The 22,783-nt window shown below is 42.2% G+C and overlaps 1 protein-coding gene across 1 annotated transcript in view; it reads left to right on the plus strand.

The window, feature by feature from the left end:
• FGD3 (FYVE, RhoGEF and PH domain containing 3) overlaps window positions 1-22,783 on the plus strand; it is a 375,576-nt gene that overhangs the window by 223,898 nt on the left and 128,895 nt on the right. Inside the window, exons 3-4 of the mRNA XM_073592317.1 lie at window positions 233-410; window positions 9,460-10,039. Of these exons, the coding sequence (XP_073448418.1) occupies window positions 233-410; window positions 9,460-10,039 (758 nt within the window). The remainder of the gene's footprint in view (window positions 1-232; window positions 411-9,459; window positions 10,040-22,783) is intronic.

A 22,783-nucleotide genomic window follows, 5' to 3' on the forward strand; every position in this document is an offset into this window, starting at 1 on the left:
TAAAGTAAGAATAATAATTTTCATCTCGGTGTGCAGTGTTCCTGTTGCTGGTACAATTGATTGTTTCAGCGAAAATGGGCTAAGCCAGCACCTGAGATGTGATCATGGATTATGGAGCCTGATCTCGTCTGGGGTGGTATGTGAAATATGATATTATGTATTATGTAAACTAACGTGTGCTGTTTGAGGCCCTTATATCGATTACCCTTCTGATGAAATTATGTTTTTATAGTACCTCCTAAGCCAATCCATCTACTATCAGGAGGCCAGGAGAAGCCTGGCCAGAAAATTCCTCCTGCTCCCTCTAGACCTCTGCCTTCTGCACCGAAAGTCACCAGGCGAATAAAGGAGAAGATCCAGTCTGACAGATCCGACATCAGCGCTCTCATCCAAAAGTTTGAAAACATCAGGTAAATCTGCACCTTAGCCATCATAACACAAGTATGCAATATGTGTGCACTTGATTTGTTAAAGTTCTCTAAAAAAAAAAGTTTTGGTTATTGCAGAAAACATCTGCATTTTTTTTTTTAAATGAAACCCTTTCCCAAGAATAAAGGTATGCCTGTTGGTTGTATAATCTTGTTAAAAAAATTTTTCAAACTGGCCACAGTGCTAAAACATAGTGGTGTTAAATATACCTTTTGAAAACTTTTTTAGTGACCTGGGAGCCCAAAATCCCAGAGCAGTGTAATACGCAAAATTACATTTTTCTTATAGTGACAACAGCTGCACCATTCCATTGGTGCACCATTATGATATTGGCTACCGGGAAGGTGAAAGAGAGGGTAAGTTATTTCTAACATACCTGTATAAATTTAGTTTCTAATTGGATATATGGGAACACCCTGGGATTCTGGGCTTTTGGGATGTACAAGAACCTTTTTAAAAGTACACGTAGACTCACAGAAACCATTCAGCTTCCAGCAGTCTTTTCTGAAGTCCACAATTTTTGATTGGCTTCTTGACGCGAAATGTTCTCGTTAGCACACTTTTCTTACATAAACTCCATATATAGGCAGTTCCCAGGTTACAAACACGAGTCTGTAGGTTTGTTCTTAAGTTGAATTTGTATGCACGTTAGAACAGGTACAAGTTTTTTGGATAGCATAGGGAAGGGTTAACAACCCTGTAATGTTTGTTTTGCTGTCTGTGCCACTGTTCAGAAGATTTCAATTCACTTTCTGTCCCTGTGACAATTGGATTTTGAAAATTGCAAACAAGGATTGGTGATAAAGAGTCACCTTTTTTCCATGGTAATTCTTACAGAAGTAAATTTCCCTTCCTACGTGTAGATTTCCTCTCACTTCCTGTTGTCTCTCTCCGTTTGTAAGTCGGATGCAGTGGTATATTTAGGTTTTGTGCTGCCCTAGGCCTGACTAAACTGCTAAATTTATGGAGAGGACTAAGGCCTCATTCTCATAAGGCGGATCCGCTTCCACGGAGTCCACCTCAGTCCGCCAGCTCAGCGGTAGATCTCTCCGTTGATCTCCGCTGAGCCGGCGGATGACAGGTCCCTCTCTGCTCACTGAGCGGGGAGGGGCTTGTCAAGCGCCACTGGTTTCTATGGAGAGATCGGACGAAAACAGACAGCATGTCCGTTTTCATCAGTTCCCACCCGATTCGCCAGCAACGGATCTGAACATAGAGGCATCCTTCTGCTTTTAGCAGATCGGACCAGGTCGGATGTCAGTGGACATGTCACCTCTGACATAAAAGAATAAATCCGCGCTTAGGACAGAGTAAGAGCTGCTGCCTATCTCTAATTAGTACCCCTAAGGGTCTAATTGCATAGTAGATAAGTGAGATGAGACCATAAACGGCGCTGCCCTCTATAATATTAATGGGTACCAGGTAAAAATATCACAAGATCCACACTGAATCCAGATGACTCCGATACATAAAAACTCCACCAATATCAAAACATACTACGGTTTAGGCCAAAAATGAACCATATATTTGGAGGTGAGCAAAATTGCAAAAAACACCAATACTTAAAAATTGCTAAATAGGATGTGTTCCCCCAGCGGGATATAAGTGTCATCCAGAGTGAAATATATAATACCTGAGTGAAAAAATATATAATACCTGAGTGAAGAAAATTTAGGTTGGACAGTGCAAACCAAAGACACCACACTGATAATATTAAGCACATATATCCTTATAATACCTAATAGGTTTCCTTTGGCGCCATCTTGTCCCAATACTTTTAAGTTTTTTAAAACAATTTTTTTAACTTGTCCCCTTTTTTACACTGTTCTTTGGTTTGCACTGTCCAACCTAAATTTTCTTCACTCAGGTATTATATATTTTTTCACTCAGGTATTATATATTTCACTCTGGATGACACTTATATCCCGCTGGGGGAACACATCCTATTTAGCAATTTTTAAGTATTGGTGTTTTTTGCAATTTTGCTCACCTCCAAATATATGGTTCATTTTTGGCCTAAACCTTAGTATGTTTTGATATTGGTGGAGTTTTTATGTATCGGAGTCATCTGGATTCAGTGTGGATCTTGTAATATTTTTACCTGGTACCCATTAATATTATAGAGGGCAGCGCCGTTTATGGTCTCGTTTCACTTATCTACTATGTCGCCTCTGACATCCGTCGCTCCATAGACTAGCATGGAGCACCCGTTAAGGTCCGCCTGTCAGTTTTGTCCGAACGTGTGAAAGGGGCCTAAGAGGATATAACCATGCCAGTGGTGCAGCAGAAAACATATAGCACAGTGATGAAGGTATGTTGGCCAGGCATTGAGCAAAGGAAGGATTGGGGGCAGAAACAAATAAATCCATCTGTTTATTTTTCTCATCAGCAATCAACAGAAATAAAATTAAGATTCCTTAATATGTACAACTGACACAAGCAAAGGATTGCAGAAGAGTCCTACTACCTACCTGACAGGTATAGATGACCATGTCAGTGTCCCTCGTGTCTGCACCATCCCTTGACTAAAAGCCTTTTCACCCAAATATCGTAGCTTTCCTTCTACCCTGGGTACCCCATGCTATAAAATCTATTCGGCTACTGTACAAACATTAACACCTACCTTCTATATAGATTACCAGTAGCTGATATCTATGGTAAGTCACTATAATATATAGCAACTCTGCCAAAGGCAAATAAATAAGATTTCCTAATATTTAACTGCCATATGCATAATTGCAAGCTCGAAAGCCCTCCGGGGTTTCTAGTATAGACAGTATATTAGATTGTGATCACCCAAATGTTTGCTGTAAAGTCTTACTACCTACCTCCTAAATGTAGGTGATCATCTCAGTCTCCCTTGCTTCTGCACCATCCCTACTACCCAGATTAGAAGCCAAGTGGCAGTTAGGTAGTTGTCCTCAATTTCCACTTAACTGGTGTGGATTCCCTTTCAGCCTGTCTGGCTCCCTTCTTATGTCTCCATCTGCACCTCTCCAGACATGGGGTCTCCTCACACAGTGGTGAGCCCCTCCCCCTTCACTCTATAGGCCCGCTCCCATCAGCGAACTTTCTCTTTCAGACAGTTTTAGCATCCCGACATGGCATCTGTCTCTCTGTAGCTCAGAACTCAGGTTAGAGGTCCGCTGTGATGATAGGACAGTCAAAAATAGAAGCGACGGGCCCCTCCCCCACCAGCTGGCCGCACAACAACTACATATGTATGGGCTGCCACCCTGATGGCAGTGCAGCTGCTTAATGGGGGCGTCCGACCTATTTGCCTCTCGGCCCAGTCCTCCACATAAGACTAGCGCTACACTAAAAATGTAGCGCAAGCTGGCAGGGACTCTTTTCGTGCTGCCCCCCTGCAAAGTGCTGCCCTAGGGCCTTGGCCTTGTCAGCCTATGCCAAGATACAGTGTTGGTCGGATGTATGTAACTCGGGGACTGCCTGTACACCTGTAACGTTCTTATATGGCTTAATTGACCGGACAAAATATGTTACAACTTCCATTACATGGGAAACGTGGTCAATAGATAAAAATAAAGTTAGATAAAGTATATCCCCTTCACGCCGACCGTACGCAGATATGCGTACTCGGCTTTCCGGGGTTATACCAGGATGATGCCCGCAGCTGCAGGCATCATCCCGGTACCGTTGTTTACAGCGGGCGATCGGCTACCCGAGTATAACAAGCGATGCGGCTAAAAGCCGCTCGGCTGTTATACCGGAGGAGCGGGAGGGGACGTCCCCCCCCTCCTGCCGCTCTTACCGGGCCTCCCGTGCGATCGGGAGGCCCGGTGTCCAATCGGCTGCCTCCGGCGGCTGTGGGCGGGCTGGAACGAAGCTGTGGGTGGCTTCGTTCCAGCCTTCTCAATGTAAACACGGAAGCGACGTTATGACATCACTTCCCGTTTACTCGACTGCCAATGGCGCCGGTTTAAAAAAAAAATACAGTATTCAGAATCGCCGTTTTCGGCGATCTGAATACTTTGATGTGCAAAGGAGGGATCGGGGGTCTTTTAGACCCCCGATCCCTCCATAAAGAGTACCTGTCACCACCTATTACTGTCACAAGGGATGTTTACATTCCTTGTGACAGCAATAAAAGTAAAAAAAAATAAAAATTTTTAAACACAATTTATAAAGTATAAAAATAAATAAAATAAATAAATAAAAACATTTTTTTTTAAAGTGCCCTTGTCCCTGCGAGCTCGCGCAGGGAAGAAAATGCAAAGGAAAGTCGTGCGGTGTTCAAATCACACATGTGAGGTATCGCCGCGATCGTCAGAGCAAGAGCAATAATTCTAGCCCTAGACCTCCTCTGTAACTCAAACCTGGTAACCGTAAAAAAAATTGAAAGCGTCACCTATGGAAATTCATAGGTACCGTAGTTTGTTGCCATTCCACGAGTGCGTGCAATTATAAAGGGTGACATGTTTGGTATCTCTTTACTCGGCGTAACATCTTTCACACTACACAAAAAAATTAGGGTAACTTTACTGTTTGGATTTTTTTAAATTCATGAAAGTGTCCCTTTTCCAAAAATTTGCGTTTAAAACACCGCTGCACAAATACCATGTGATATAAACTATTGCAACAATCCCCATTTTATTCTCTAGATTCTCTGCTAAAAAAATATATATAATGTTTGGGAACGCTAAGTAATTTTCTAGCAAAAAATACGGATTTTAACTTGTAAACACCAAATTTCAAAAATAGGCTTAGTCATGAAAGGGATATAGAAAATTGATTCTGAGACATCACTTGAATACATCTAAGGTCTGCAGCCCTGCCTGCTGGCGACGGCAAACAGAAACTCCTCCCTCAAATCATTTATGGATAAATAAAGTTGAAGTGATGAGATTGAAAGGATGAAGCACCTTCTAGCAGGACAGAATTAAATTAAACCTTATTATATGACCGTCTAATTAACCCCTTACCCCCTTTCAATTTTCAACCCCTAGTTTAATCCCCCTCCCTCACTCCCCTTTGCTTTCTTCCACCTGTCACCCTTTCAGTTTATGGAAAATGGAGCTATGCAGCCGGAGAAACCCCTGTTGCTCAGTTGTAGTTGACCACTAATTTCTATGTCTTTTGACGTGGTACTTATTTCTCATTATATGGCTTATACTTCCCTGAGCTTTGTTACTCTTTTGTTGTCCAATTTACTTGTCCTGATCTTTACCTGGAATATGCCAAGATGTAATGACTCCTTTGTGTTAAACCATGTCATCCTCTTGGTCTGTATGCTCATCAAAAATAATGAATTGAATTCTAATGAGCCTTAGAAACATTGTCAGTTGGTAATAGGCTTAGTGACTTTTCCAGAATTTTATGTTATTAATTAGTAACCAGCATAGGTTGTTGTGCACCAACCTCAAGCATCAAGCAGCAGCTGTCCTACAGAACAACCATCATTAAGTGTCATATGGGGCATATTTATAGAGTGGACAATGATTGACCGGCCAAGCTCTGTGCATATTATGCACTGCAATTTTAGCCTAAAATCCTAATTTGCATTCACCCTCTGCACACATTCACATTATAACTGCATGAATGTGCCAGGATTTACCCATCCTTTATTCATCTGCTTCGATGTGCCATCTATGCTAGGACATTAATGGTGCCATCAAATGAAAAAATGTTAGAATTGAATTAGTACCTGTAGTAATTTTCAGTGTTTTATTTCATGCTTCGTTTCTGTCAGTGTACAGCTGGATACCTTAACCGCTTCAGCCCCGGAAGAATTTACCCCCTTTCTGACCAGAGCACTTTTTTCGGCACTGCGTCGCTTTAACTGACAATTGCGCAGTTGTGCGATGTTGTACCCAAACGAAATTGGTGTCCTTTTTTTCCCACAAATAGAGCTTTCTTTTGGTGGTATTTGATCGCCTCTACGGTTTTTATTTTTTGCATAATAGCTTCAATTTTGAAAAAAAATGCAATATTTTTTACTTTTTGCTATAATAAGCATCCCCCAAAAATATATAAAACAACATTTTTTTTTTTCCTCAGTTTAGGCCGATATGTATTCTTCTACATATTTTTGGTAAAAAAATAGCAATAAGCTTATATTGATTGGTTTTAATTTATAGCGTCTACAAAATAGGGGGTAGTTTTATGGCATTTTTATTTTTAATTTTTGTTTTATTACTAATGGGGGCGATCTGCGTTTTTTTTTTTTTTTTTTTTTTTATCGGGACTGCGACATTATGGCGGACAGATCGGACACTTTTGACACTATTTTGGGACCATTGTCATTTCATTTACAGCGATCGGTGCTATAAAAATGCATTGATTACTGTGTAAATGACACTGGCAGTGAAGGGGTTAAGTGTTTCCTAGGGCGTGATTTTAACTGTGGGGGGAGGGGCTACACCTCACATGACAGCGATCACTGCTCCCGATGACAGAGAGTGGTGATCTCTGTCCTGTCATTAGGCAGAATGGGGAAATGCTTTGTTTACAAAAGCATCTCCCCATTCTACCTCTCCATGACACGATCGCGGGCACCCGGCGGACATCGAGTCCGCGGGACCCACGGTCACGGAGACCGCGTCGCGCACGCACCCGCAGCACCGCTTCTTAAAGGGGACGTATCTGTGTGCCCTTTTGCCCACCAGCGCCATTCTGCCGATGTAAATCGGCGTGCACTGGTCGGCAAGAGGTTAAACATTCTATGACAGTTGGGGGAGTTCACTTCTCCACCTATTCCCATGTTTTCTTTCACTGTTCTTTAACTACAAGGATTGTGATCTAAAGGTCAAATCTTTATTTAAAGTGTTACTAAACCCACAACAGTAAAATCAGTCTGTATATGCAGTAAAGCATGCTTGTTATACTCATTGTGGAACCTAAGGGGTTAATCCTCTGCATTGTGTAAAAAGGCCAATTGATCCTGGCTTCTCTGATCCTCCCCTCCTTCCACTGTCCCCTGATAATTTCCTGATAACAGAGTCTATGGAGTAAGGCTGCACATGCTCAGTTTGGTGTTTATTACTAGAGAGTTTTTTTTTTTCTTTGGACCTGTGGTGATCACATGCACTCTCCTATCAGCACTGTCCAGACAGAGAGTCATGGGTCCTGCAGTCTCATAGGACAGTCAGAAAACCTCTTACAAACCAGTGCTTGGCTGGACACTGGTAGAAGTCACAAGACTGCTCTAACTGCTGTTGAGAAAAAGGTATTTGCAGTTTATATTTACTAAAATAATTGCATTTCCATGTTCTGTGTACTGTGGGAGACCAGATATAGTGAATGCAGGGCCCTGGGTTTAGTAACAGTTTAAATGTCAGTCCTACCAGCCATACATATCCAACTCCCTTCCTTCCCTGGTACTTCCAGGTATGTGGGAGCATGTGATTACCTTATACATGACAACACAGGTGATTGGCTGGTGGGAAAAAAGTCCTTAGCCTTGTGCACAGGACTCCTGGTGGACAAACAGAGAATTGGGGTGGGGTGAAGAAAAGGTATGGATGTGCAGCTGTTGGGGCCAGCCTTAAAGTGAGCATATTGTTTTGCCTTGTGTGGGAAAAGTGCGGGTTCACTTTCAAGGGGAGACTATAGCCTTTCTGATACTTGTTAGATATACATGCAGAAGTAATCAGCTCATCTTGAAAAAAAAAAAAGTTTTGTTAACTTTTTTTAAACCTTGTTATATATGTATCATAAGTGGGTTACTGTATAGGTATATGCATACATGTTGGCAGCTATATTTGCTCATTACTTATCAAGCTTGTACTTTACTGCTCAGTAGTGCTGCACAATGGTTGAACCTTGCCAGTCCTCTCTTATTACTACCTGTCTGATTGAAAACAGTTGATTCTTAGCGGCCTCTAATATATGAAACAACCAACTACTGCAAGTAGCAAAGGGGCCGTGTAATCTCTGACTAGGCCTTAGGTTACATGAGTAAGCATTTTTTAAATGTGAAACAAAATGTTAAAGTGTTTTTGTATCGATTCATATGTACTGTGAATTTTTATGATGATCAGTCAAGCAAACCTGCCAAGCTGCTTTTTTTGCATACCTTTCATGAAACAAACAAAATTGTTATTTTCTTGTCTCCGATGTCTTTGTTTTGCACACGCAGTCTGCTTTCTGAATGCAGGATATGGGCAATGATAGAAAGATTATATGGGGAACAATGGTGTTGGTCACATGACCAAAGAACGAGTATCACCTTGTAGATTGTTGAGCAGAAGCTGTTGTTGGGAATGTGAGGACAGAATATTAAACACAAAAACAAAAATATTACCATGGGAGATCAAATGTACAATCTATCTAAAAGGGATAGTGTGAGACAAATCCTGGCATGGAAGTTAACGTAAATTCGTGTCCTTTAGAGCAGTGGTCATCAACCCTGTCCTCAGGGCCCACTAACAGGCCAGGTTTTATGTATTACCTTGGGGAGATGCAGACTAGAATACTGCAATCACTGAGCAGCAAATTATATCACCTGTGATGTATTTCAGTTATCTTGCAAACCTGGCCTGTTAGTGGGCCCTGAGGACGGGGTTGATGACCACAGCTTGAGAGCGTCACTAAAGGCTTTTTTTCATTCTGGATACAGAAAGGGAGGGTTAAAACCCCTACCAGGTTTTTTTTTGTTTGCCCTCTGGATCCCAAGGGGAGACTTCCCTTCATTTTCTGCCCAATAACGAAAACAGGAAAGGAGAGAAAATCCCTCCAAAGTGAGGAAATCCTGGAGTGTCGCCAGAACTAATGTCCCTATTGGAAGATTTCCCCTCTATTATTGTTCTGACGTCAACCCAAATTTTGGGATTTTCTTTTACTTTCACTTTTATGTGATAATGGTAAACAGGACAAGAAGAGAGGGTGAATCTGCCTAATGGGGGGCACAGAAGCAATAAAAATTGGCAGATGGTTCTAATCCCTCTCCACCCTATCCAAAACAAAAAAAAAAAAAAGCCTTGCCTTTAGTTATACCTTTTTAAGCATTCTTTATAATTTTGGAAATTACAATGATAACTCCGATTAAATTTCTGCTTTGCATTTCCTCAGACAACCTACACAACTTGTCAAACGCAATCGTCACAACGCCTATCTCAAAATGGAACCTGGCTCAGGACCTTCCAAATGCCCTTGCCCATCAAGGAAAGATTCAGCGGTTGAGGGTGAATTGTCTGCTGATGAACTGACTGGCGCGGAGGATAATGAACCTGCTATTTCTCACAATACAGACCTCTCGAGTCCTGATAATGTTAAATTTAAGGAGCTAAGTATCACTGACATTAATAACTGTGGGGAAAGCTCATCCGTGCATCGAAATGGGGAACCTACTAGGGACAATGGCAATGAGGAACTTACAGTAGATCAGAACGATAATGGTAAAATCCCCAATCGAGACAGCGGTATTGACAGCCCTTCGTGTAGCGTGGTAGGGGAGGTATTTTCAAATGAAGAGATTGTAGAGCAGCGGAAACTTACATTACCTGTCACCACACTTGAGATAAATAACAGTGTCTCTGTGGATCAGAAGAGGGACTCCACTCAGGATGAAGATAGTGACATGGATGAAGGAAGCAGTGAAGAACACGAAAGCACAGAATTGACAAAAACAGAGATTATCGACACCACAAAGGTAGGTAGCTAAAATCAAACAACTAATGCAAATGTAACTTTCTTAATGTATTCTAGTAATGTAGCTGATAACTAATTTTATAGGTGTGTATGTGCGTGCGTGTCTGTATATTGTAAGGGGTTATTGGAAGTGGTAAACCATACAGTACAAGTAGGTCTGTCCTGCACTTATATTTAGTAAGGCAGAAAACACTGTTTCTGTGTCAGTTTTTTTATTAAAGTTTTGAGTAACAAGATAAGACATTGTTGGGTAGCACAAAGTAGTAAAAAATAGAAGTGTAAACATAAACCGTGCATAATAAAAGAAAACATTTGGTGACAATAATAGATAGATGGTAAGGGTTTCGCTACAAACCCATAAGCAGGTCACAAGTAACTGTGACAAACTACGGTAATGTGATCGAGCAAGTGTAACTTCTATGGTAACAATCAGTAAAGTTGTGTCTCTATCTAGGTATTGAAGGATATAAAACGGGCATAAAGGTTTTTTTTTTTTTTTAGTTCATTCACAAACTTTTCTTCTCAGCATTACATACTCACATATTGTGTGTAATATGTCCGCCTGTGTCAGATTTCGTCGGAAAGAATAACTTATATTATTCACTGCAGGCGGTTTCCATCTTCATTGTGGGCATTTGAAGCCCACAAGCATTTATTTCCTGGATGTGGTGAATGCTGTGCTCCCAGCATTCACCGCTCGTTCCCGCACATGCTCAGTGGCATCCTGGGAAGCCTGAGACTAGCTCCCAGGAGTCTGGGAGAGGCTAGAAACACGCCTACTCCCACAGGAGGAGAACCAGGAAGTGCAAAGAAGAATAGAAAAATAAAAGGTAATTACGGCGATTTACGTTTTTTTGAACGGCATGTCAGCATCTAGGCAAGGAAGAGAATACATACAGATATTGTTCAAAATTTGGGTGGAACCCCGCTTTAAGAAAAAACACTGTTTTAATGTAGGGTGGCCTTATTCAGCAAGCCCATAGCATTCCTGACTAATATGTTTCACCACCAGTGGGTTCCCCAAAGCAAACCAGAAACTCATACCTTTTAGGTGTTATGTCAACACTCAGCCTTTTCACACAGTAGACAGAGTGCTTAGCATCAGTCAGATCACATATATAACAGCCTATCGACAGCTGAGAGTAATATTGAGGTCTGGTTACCAGATAAGATGTGGGCCTAAGAATGGAGGCCTTATCCCACCCAAAGCTCTACAAAGCCTACAAGCTCCACCCAAACAGAACCTATTAAAATTGAAGGAAAGGCTTGCTATCAAATCCCTGCAATAAGTTACACCATACTACAATATTGATCTCTTTTAAATGTGTAGTTGATGTTTCTTTCTACTTTTTTTTTTTCTTTAAAATTTATCCCCCCTCACGTGGCCGCATTGACTGTGATGTTATACAGGTCCAGCAGCTGTTGGGCATGACTCTTGCCTAATAGTGGTGTCATTTCTGGAAGTGATGTGCATCAACATTGAGAGCATTTCTATGTTAACAGGAAGCCAGGCAGAAGGGACAGGGGCCGAGGCCGGGTGGGACGAGGGCATGATCAGGTGGGGTGGGGTGGGGCAAGGTCGGGCCAGGGGCGGGGCTGGGTGGAGCTGTGCTGCGATCCTTACACAGATTCCAGGAAGTGCCTACAACTCAGGAAGTTCCAGGAAGTGCCTATAACACAGCCACACTCACTGCACATTAACAACATTGTTGGTAAAGATCAGGAGGGTTAATGATTGTCTAGATTAGACAGTGGTTAATAATCAATCATCAATTGCAATTATGCATAATATAAAAGTTTGATTAAACAAACAAGGCAAGGGCAGATTTACACAGTGGCGTCACTAGGGTTGGTGTCACCAGGTGCGGAAAAAAATGGTGTCACCCCCCCTCCACCAACTATAGCCCCCCTCAGTACAGACCCCCCTCCACTAACTGCAGACCCCCCTCTCATAGTATAGATCCTCCTCACTAAGTACAGACCCCCCTCACGAAGTACAGACCCCCTCCATCAGTATAGCCCCCCTCATTGCAGACCCCCCATCTATCAGTATAGCCCCCTTCTATCAGCATAGACCCCCATCTATCAGTGTAGACCCCCTTAGTGCAGACCCCCATCTATCAGTATAGACCCCCCTCAGTGCAGACCCCCATCTATCAGTATAGAACCCCTTCTATCACTATAGACCCCAGTGTAGACCCCCCTCCATCATTCCATTCCTCCCCTCCCTCATTGCAGACCCCCCCTCCATCAGCTCACACCCCCCTCAGTACAGATCCCCCCTCCATCAGTGCAGGCCCCCCACAATGCAGACCACCCCATGAATGCAGACTCCCCTCATTGCAGACCACCCCCCTCCATCAGCACACACCCCCCTCAGTGCAGACCCCCCATCAATGCAGACCCCACTCAGTGCAGACCCCCCTCCATCAATGCAGACCCCACTCAGTGCAGACCCCCCTCAGTGCAGACCCCCACCCCATCAATGCAGACCCCCCTCATTGCAGACCACCGTCCCTCCATCAGTGCAGACCCCCCTCCCATAGCGTTCCCTCCAGTGCATGTCTATTTGGATAAAAACTTTACAGACCTCAGAACAGTGCGGGATAGGCACAGCGGCATGTGTCCCTCGGACTCCTCCCCCTCCGTAAACAGAGAGGAGGGGGAGGCGGCTTCGGTCCGCTCTGCTGTGCGCATCGCTGTGTAGGGGTGAGGACTGTGCGGTGTTAGCGAGTGGTGCCGCTGCCCACAGGTGTCAACCCTCTGGCTGGTGTCACCCTGTGTGGCCCCCCCCCCCCCCCCCCCCCGTCAACGCCTGTGGATTTACATTTGTATTTGGAATTACACTTTAAGCTTATTATAAAGCAAAAAATCATCAACCCCAGAGCCAGCCCCCCCCCCCCCCCTTCCCCACACACACTAATATAGTCATAAAAAAACTAAACAAAAGAACTGTTAAAAGAAAATGTTAAAATACTTACCTTTACACCAGGCTCATTGTTTGCTCTCTTCTGGTGCATGGCCCCAATGCACACTGTGGTTTCATCCTTTGGCCGCTATGTACTACTTTGTCCTGTAGTGACAGCAGTTGGTAAGAGGAACCGCCACATGACGGAAGGACATGCATCAGTGTTAGACAGCAGTAGCGCCTATAGCTTTGCAGAGAGCAAACACTCACCACCAGCTGGGCTGGTAGGTATTGAAAACTATCTTGTACAGGGTTTTTTTCATTTTTGTTATCCAAGTGACGCTCACTATACTTTAGGGTTGCCACAGCGGCTTGCTGGCTTAGTATTTTGATTTTTTTTCTCTTTTCTATTTAAAAAGTAACAATTGAGTGTGAGCACCTCATGCTTCCCATACAGCACTGCCTGCACCATATTAATTGGGGTCTTTCACAGCCTTTAGCTGACTGCAGCTTTCTTGCTGGCAAAATGACAGGTGAGTAAGCAGCCAGATGGCCCAGCATAGCAATTCTCTGCACACGACTCGGTCCTCATCTGTAAGATGAGCATAGTAGTGCAGGATTATCCACAGAGCCATAAAATCTGAAAATGTATAAGATTATATACACTCCATGACAAAATACAGAAAAGCAACCCTCTAAGTTGAGAGATATGAGATCCCACATTGTAATGGAGACACTAGTAGAGTATGAATGCCTACATGAAGTCCCCTGTTAAGGTGGAAAGCCCCTTCTAGTTGCACCCCATTATAGAAAGGTTGTCCATGATGTATGGATATGAAGAAATAGAAGATAAAAAAAGTAAAGAAAGAGTGTAAGAAAGAAAACGGAAGAAGGGAGAAGGAGGGAAGAAAAAAAAAAACTTGATGGGAAAAAGGGTCAGGAAGAAAGAGGGAGGGAACACGGAGTATGGAGGAGACCAGCAATGAAGCCCAGTGCCATCCCCCAGCCACTTTCCACCAATTCCTGGATATAACAGTTCGACGTGCCGTGAAAAAGTGGTGAAGCAAGCCCTTTTTATTCTGTTTGTAAGAGTTAAACAGCATAAATAAAACTGTGATCATATGGGTATTGGGAATCCTATCCCCCACCAATTTAGAGTACAGTTGAAGAATTTTGGCCCAAAATGGGGTAATAAAGGGCATGTTCCACAGATATGGGCCATGGTGTCTGGGCCATTCACACATCTCCAGGATAGATTTGGTATGGGAGCATCAATGTTGTATAAGACTGCAGGACATCGATACCACCTGAACAAGAGTTTATAGTTTCTTCTTGTGCTTTAATAGATACAGAAGCTTTGAGTGTATAACAGTACCTTGTCTGAGTCAACATCCTCTTCAGTGAGGTTAAGTTCCTCTTGCCATGTGGAGAAGAAATGCGGGTTTGACGGGTATGAGTCTTTAACAAGAAGTTTATAGACTGTGGACAAAGCATGCATAGGGTCTGTCAGAAAAAAGTAAAACTTCTGAGTCAGTAGGTTGTCCAAGTAGTGCCTCCCGTGCTTGTACAAAATGGCCTCTTATTTAAAGTACAGTAGATGTAAAGGTGATCTAATATTTTTACCACAATTTTTTGGAAAAGAGGAAAAATTACTGGAATTTAGGTGCTTAAAGGTCACCCACCGAAGCCAGATATTCCTCCCTCCCCCAATCATTGGTGGTCAGTGGCATTTTAACACCCCCCCCCCTTACACCCCATCATTGGTAAACAGTGGCATTTTAACCCCCACCCCCTTTCCTTTCCGCCACCTTGAATCACAAACCTTCTTCTGGTGCTGCCTTTCTCCACCTCTCCTGACTTTCATCCTTCAATCAAGCTGTTAGAGGAAGGACGGGGCCGTCAAATGTAAACACACAAAGGACACGCAGGCTGACCGTGTGTGTATTCAGCAGCACTATTTATAAACCATGCTCTAGAACAGGGGTCTCCAAACATTCTAAACAAAGGGCCAGTGTACTGTCCTTCAGACTTTAGGGGGGGGGGGGGGTTGGGGGGGGCAGCAGACTGTGACCAGTAGGAGTGGAAAATGCCCAAGTATCAGTGGACATAAACAATGCCCCATCGTTGGTGTCAGTGGAAGGAATAGTGTCCTATGGTTGATATCAGTGGGAGGAATAGCACCTTATCCTTGGTGTCAGTAGGGGAAATGGTGCCCCATGATTAGTGTCAGTCGTGGTTGAAATAGTGCCCCAAGGGCTGAATAGAGGCAAACAGTGGGCCAAATTCGGCTCCAGGGCCGCAGTTTGGAGACCACTGCTTTAGAAAATTGGATCCACCTACCCCACCATCTTATACGATATGAAAGGTGTAAGGTGGTTGGAGTTTCTCTTTTATTAATAACCCTCCAAAAGAATTACAAAATCTTTCTAGAGTGAGATCCTAGAATGTTTCCTTATAAAAAAAAAGTCCCTTGGTTCTCAAGATTGCCTCATTACCACATTGTGATTAATAATAAATGTGGATCAAAATTCAGGGTAAAAAGGGATTGAAGGGTGGAGATGTAACTCAGTCTAAGGTTAAATGGAAGTACAGTCTTAATGGCAACAGAACATGGAATGGGAGTTTTACTACCAGTGTATTTTACTTCTAGGACTGGAGAGGTGAACAAGAGTCCATTATCTGCTTCAGGAGATGAATTCTCACTCTAAAAACTGATTGAGGATTGAGTGTTGAGTTCTCAATCCTCACAAGCCATACCGTTCTCCTTAAATTTGATATACAGGATACATCTCTACTGTGATTGCTGTGTGTGTTATCATACTAGATGTAATGATGAATAAATACAGGGAAATGTGCAATCATATAGTATGTATGAGACCCTGAGGACACAAAAAGCCCTGTATAATACAGGAATATTTATAGTTAGTTCATAGTAATTGTTCGTAGCAAATCTGGACTTTGTCTGTCAAGGGCAAATAATCAGGTTTGCTTTTATGAGCGTAAAATGTAAGATTTGAAAAATACGCCTATATGCGTGCAAATACATGTCGGTGTGGCGCTTACGCATTCACAATGTTTTCTGTAAAACGTCCTGTGGGCTAAAATATACTGCAGCTGTGGCTCACAGGCTTCACAACAAGAGACGTATTTTACCCCGTAGCCTACTGTGTATGATTCACTTTATGGCCAAGTGCAAGAGGCCTAAAAAGCACTCCTCAAAGTGACCGTAAAGGATTGAATCCTATGGGGTTTTTTTTAATAAAAAATGTTTTATACCTACCTGCTCTGTGCAATGGTTTTGCACAGAGCAGCCCTGATCTTCCCCTTTTGTGATCCCCCCACCAGCGCTCCAGGCCCCCCCCCCCTCTGCCGAGTGCTCACCATATCAAGCTACTTGCTATGGGGGCACTCATGTGGGCTTGTTTCCATAGACACACAGAGCGCAGTTTGGCCTCACACCCCCCTGCTCCATCGTTACTGGCTGCGATTGGCAGCAGCGGGAGCCAATGGCTCCCACTGCTGTCTCTGAGCCAATGAGGAGGGAGAGAGCAGAGAGAGCCTTTTGTGCATAACGCTGGGTCGAGATAAGGCTCAGGTAAGTATAAAAGGGGGGGGGGGGGGCTGCATGCGGAAGGTTTTCTACTTTAATGTATAGAACGCATTAAGGTAAAAAACCTTCAGGGTTTACAACCATGTTAAAGTGCCCCTAAACTAATGATTTAAAAATAATATATGAATTCCAGTATTTTTTCCCATATATAAAGAGGAACTACAGTCTGCTCACATAATTTGTGATAAAAACATCTTTGCCATTCTGAAGCTTCCCTCCAACCACTTTGCATATTATTTTATATATACTGTGATTCTGTACTTGCCAAATATGCTGCAAAAATCTCCCTGAGTCTGAATGCATCTATTTTAACTGTAGGCAGCTGAAACTGCTGCCTGTTCACTTCCTGGATTTACAGAGGCACACCTGCAGCCCTGTAGCTCTCCTTGGCCCTCTTATGACTCATTCCCCCTCCCTCCCTGGCAAACTCTCACAGAGAGCTGTGCATGCTGTCATAAGCCTAGGTTTTTTACCAAACAAGAAACAGGAAGTGGGCTGTATAAGGTATTTACTGGCAGAAAAAAAATGTTTTACTATCCAAAGTTAAAACAACAAGGGCAGAGGATTTAATAGATGGAAAGTTGAAAAAAATGACTGAAGGTCCGCTTTAAAATGTACCACATTTTGCTCTCAGCCTCTTCCAAATCTGCAAATGTATTTTCTTTTATCAGCTGACTTTCTTTTAGAGAGTTTGGTTCATTATAATCATCTGGTGTATTCTTTGTGTTCTGATTAGAAAAGCTGCTGGGTCAGCATCCCCTTAGAAGTATTTTACCTTTGGGGATTATTTCACCAAAACTGAATTTCCTATTGCGGAGGGTGCAAAAAAAATGTGAATTGTGTAGATTTCTGGGAAAATCAGCGAAGCAATCACACAAGCAAGAAATGACATTTCTGGGATTGTTCCATACCCCACTGGTGTACAGTACACCTCTAGGTTGCTATGTATTGTATAGAATTTTAAAGAAAATTACAGCGGCTGCAGCTTGAAAAGGAAAGGTCATTTTAATAAAAAAAGTGTTTCTGAAGCCATTTTTTTATTAAAATAACAAACGTGTATAATCACCTGCTCTGTGCAGCAAAATCGTGGTAAAAACGCGTTAAAATCGATGTAAAACCGCTGTAAAAACGCTCAGGTGTGAATACAGCCTTAATGTTCCTTATGTAAAATGTTTAATTATACTCTATTGTGGGAACACTGTTACCAAAGCCAATAAACAGAAATTTGCCTTGAGTCTGCAGCTCTAATTGCCAAAAAATACAATTTACCAACATAACATTTACATTCTTTTCAATTAAACACATTTTGCAAATGTTAAGTCATCCCCAGTCTCTTCAAATGTGAAATAATGTTCGAAAAATGAAGATGGATCTTTTGGCTTGAGCCAGCACTTTTGTTAATCAATGGTTGTTAATGCTGTACACGCACTGAAGGTGATGCTGCTAATTATAAGACACTTACAAAGTAAATAGCCGATTAGCATAATTAGTGGTGTGGAAAGGCCAATGCAGTAACCTTTGAATTTACAGTCTGGTGAGCAGAACCACAGAGGAACAAGTTGATGTTCTTGTTTTTTTTGCTGATTCCAAGGTTTGTTTTTTGTCTTTTGTTTGCTAGGACATGTATGCAACGGTGCTGGATGCAGAAGGGTCAGCTCCTATGTAAACCTGAAAAGAAAAGAGAGGAACCAGATGGGTCCCTGGAATGCCAACAGAAGGAGAAGCTACCACGTGTTTGGATCAAAATGGTACAAAGAAAGTTTATTGAAATTCCGTATAAAAACAATTGTAAGGGATCCCACATCTGCGGGTCTGATCCACACAGGTGGGATCCGTTCCTCCACAATATCAAGAGACCATGAAAAATAAAAAAAGCAAAAAACAACGTTGTATTAAAAATAGACAGTGGTGGGTCGACCCACCTTACCCCAAATACCCCTTCCAAACCCCAAGTCCGGGCATTTGGGGTTTGGAAGGGGTATTTGGGGTAAGGTGGGTCGACGCACCACTGTCTATTTTTAATACAACGTTGTTTTTTGTTTTTTTATTTTTCATGATCTCTTGATATTGTGGAGGAACGGATCCCACTTGTGTGGATCAGACCCGCGACGCGGGATCCCTTACAATTGTTTTTTTGTACCATTTTGATCCAAATTTTTTTTTTTTATCAATCCTCTGGCTGATCAAAAAAAATGGCCAGGTTTACCTAGGTATTAACAAAATAACAAAATAATACTAAAAAAGCCACCCCCAATGACTGAATCAACTCATGTAAATCAGCAGATTGTATATGATCTATACGGTTCGCCAAGCTGACGGGCTCCTTCCCAAGTATCAGTAGCAATATACCTAAAAAGAAAAGAGAGGGTCCCTGGAATGCCAACAGAAGGAGAAGCTACCACGTGTTTGGATCAAAATGGTACAAAGAAACTTTATTGAAATTCCGTATAAAAACAATTGTAAGGGATCCCACGTCTGCGGGTCTGATCCACACAAGTGGGATCCGTTCCTCCACAATATCAAGAGATCATGAAAAATAAAAAAGCAAAAAACAACGTTGTATTAAAAATAGACAGTGGTGCGTTGACCCACCTTACCCCAAATACCCCTTCCAAACCCCAAATGCCCGGACTTGGGGTTTGGAAGGGGTATTTGGGGTAAGGTGGGTCGACCCACCACTGTCTATTTTTAATACAACGTTGTTTTTTGCTTTTTTTATTTTTCATGGTCTCTTGATATTGTGGAGGAACGGATCCCACCTGTGTGGATCAGACCCGCAGACGTGGGATCCCTTACAATTGTTTTTATACGGAATTTCAATAAAGTTTCTTTGTACCATTTTGATCCAAACACGTGGTAGCTTCTCCTTCTGTTGGCATTCCAGGGACCCTCTCTTTTCTTTTTAGGTATATTGCTACTGCTACTTGGGAAGGAGCCCGTCAGCTTGGCGAACCGTATAGATCATATACAATCTGCTGATTTACATGAGTTGATTCAGTCATTGGGGGTGGCTTTTTTAGTATTATTTTGTTAATACCTAGGTAAACCTGGCCATTTTTTTTGATCAGCCAGAGGATTGATAAAAAAAAAAAAAAAAAAAAAAAAAAACACAAGCAAGGTGGATGGTGGAATGTTCCCCTTCTGTGCTATTGTATTCTGACAGCAGGGACTCCTCTGCTGCCAGAATACACTGATCGGTGCTGCAGCTGATTGAATGAAAATTTTCCAAAATCCTGTCCAACAAAAGTCAATCATTAGATTAACTTTTGTAAAGTGGGAACCACCATTGATGAATTGAATTTTGGCCGGTCCTTGCTCAATAGCCTGAATTTTGATTAATCTAAGGACATCTTAAGGCTTGGTTCACACTAGCCCATGTTTTGAAATGCAATCCACAGCAGGCGCTGTCAGGCGTTCAGGAGGTGATTCTGCCTTCCCCTGAATACCACAAACTTGAGCATTTAGCAGCAGTTGCGGCTTGGCCCTATTGACCCGAATGGCCCAGTTTGACCAGTGGTGTTCCACCTGTGGCATGTGAATAACCTTCTGTGGCTGTATTTTAGACTTTAGGTGGGCAGTTGGGTCAGTAAACCCATGGCAAAGGTGCCTGGATATGGTTATATCTATAACTTTTGTTGCATTAGCGTAAGTATACATATAGGAGTGAATAAGAGCGTAGCACACTTGGCATATGTGACTGCCAGAGCAGAATTTTTTTTTTTTTAACAACTCCCTCTTTTTAGTAATAATTATGCATTGAAACTAACACTCACCGGCCACTTTATTAGGCACACCTTTCAATTGCTTGGTAATATAAACTGCTACTCAGCCAATCACATGGCAGCAACTCAATGCATTTAGGCATCTAGATGTGGTGAAGACGACTTGCTGAAGTTCAAATCGAGTATCAGAATGGGGAAGAAACATGATTTACAGTGGGGACATTTTTCATTTTTAATTCATTTTTTTTTATTCATTTTTTTCCTCATGAATATACACACAGCACACCATATTGCAGAAAAACACAGAATTGTTGACATTTTTGCAGATTTATTAAAAAAGAAAAACTGAAATATCACATGGTCCTAAGTATTCAGACCCTTTGCTGTGACACTCATATATTTAACTCAGGTGCTGTCCATTTCTTCTGATCATCCTTGAGATGGTTCTACACCTTCATTTGAGTCCAGCTGTGTTTGATTATACTGATTGGACCTGATTAGGAAAAAAAATGAACTTAAATGATTTTAGCAAATGGCTGCAATATAACAAAGAGTGAAAAATTTAAGGGGGTCTGAATACTTTCCATCCCCACTGTAAGTGACTTTAAATGTGGCATGGTTGTTGGTGCCAGACGGGCTGGTCTGAGTATTTAAAAAGCTGCTGATCTACTGGGATTTTCACGCAAAACCATCTCTAGGGTTTACAGAGAATAGTCCGAAAAAGAGAGAAGATCCAGTGAGCTGCTGTTGTGTGGACGAAAATGCCTTGTTGATGTCAGAGGAAAATGGGCAGACTGGTTCGAGATGATAGAAAGGCAACAGAATCTTAAATAACCACTCTTTACAACCAAGGTATGCAGAGTACCATCTCTAAATGCACATCACATCGAACCTTGAAGCAGATGGGCTACAGCAGCAGAAGGCCACACCGGGTGCCACTCCTGTCAGCTAAGAACAGGAAACTGAGGCTACAATGCGCTCAGGCTCACCAAAGAAAGAAAGAGGATTGGAAAAACATTGTCTGGTCTGATGTATCTTAATTTCAGCTGCGACATTCACATAGTAGGTTCAGAATTTGGCGTAAACAACCTGAAAGCATGGATCCATCCTGCCTTGTATCAACGGTTTAGGCTAGTGGTGGTGTAATGGTGTGGGGGATATTTTCTTGGGCCCTTTAAAACCAATTGAGCATCCCAAAGGTGCTCTATTGGATTGCAATCTGGTGACTGTGGAGGCCATTGGAGTACAGTGACCTCATTTTCCTGTTCAAGAAACCAGTTTGAAATGAATTGAGCTTTGTGACATGGTGCATTATCCTGCTGCAAGGAGCCATCAGAAGATGGGTACAATGTAGTCATAAAGGGATGGACATGGTCAGCAACAATACTCAGGTAGGCCGTGGCATTTAAACGATGATGGGCACATTTTGCCCCTTAGCATAAAATGTGCCCATCGGAATGAACCTTAACATAAAATAAGGGGCATGCTGATGGGCACATTTTATGTTAAGGGGTACTCTCTGATGGGCACATTTTATGTTAAGGGGCACTCTCATGGGCACAACAAAACGTGCCCATCTGCGTGCCCCTTAACATAACATGTGCCCATCGGTGTTGCTCTTAAAATAAAATATGCCCATAAGAGTGGCCCTTAACATAAAATATGCCCATCAGCATGACCCTTAACATAAAATAAGTAGCATGCTGATGGGCACATTTCATGTTAAGGGTCACCCTGATGGGCACATTTTATGTTAAGGGGCACTCTGGGCACAACAAAAGATTTTTTCGTATGAATATTCTCGTCCGAAAATCGATGCGTGTATGGCCAGCATAAGGCTTGGTTCACACCTATGCAGTTTGCTTTTGATCCGTTTCTGCAGTGCTTTTTGCTGTGGGTTTTTTGCTTTTTTGCACTCGCGATTTTGCTGCTATTTGCGTTTTGCATTCTTATGTTTTTTTTGCCCAATTTGTTGTTGGGCAGATTAAAAACCGCAAATCGCGGCAAAAATGCACTACATGCTTTTCTGCAGCTTCTCAATTGAAGTCTATTGAACCAAAACAGCAAAAAAAGCAGTTTTGCATTTGAAAAAAGGCCTTGACCCTTTCCAAATATGCATCGGCTTAAAAAAGCATAGATGTGAACGTGTCCCATAGGAAACCATGTTAAATGAACTGTAGTGCGTTTCTGCAAAAAGCACCAAAAAATGCATAAGTGTGAACCAAGCCTAAGATAGTAGCAGCAGCATGCTTTTTTTTTTTTTTTTTGTATCACCGGTCATAATGGGGTCAAAAAAACAAAAATTAGCCCTTTATAGTACAAAAAGATTAGATAATCACTACTATAAGGGGTTCATTTATAATGTGAAACAGTGAAAGTAGTAATATATTACTTATATCATACAACAGGGTTAGGCAAAATTTTTAAAACAAATTTCACTAGAGAAATATAAACGTAGCCTACCTTATTTAGTTTCAGTGAGACTCGGTGATCACTATTTTTTTC

Source organism: Aquarana catesbeiana, linkage group LG07 (genome assembly GCF_042186555.1).
Source record: "Aquarana catesbeiana isolate 2022-GZ linkage group LG07, ASM4218655v1, whole genome shotgun sequence".
NCBI classification, from domain to species: Eukaryota; Metazoa; Chordata; class Amphibia; order Anura; family Ranidae; genus Aquarana; species Aquarana catesbeiana.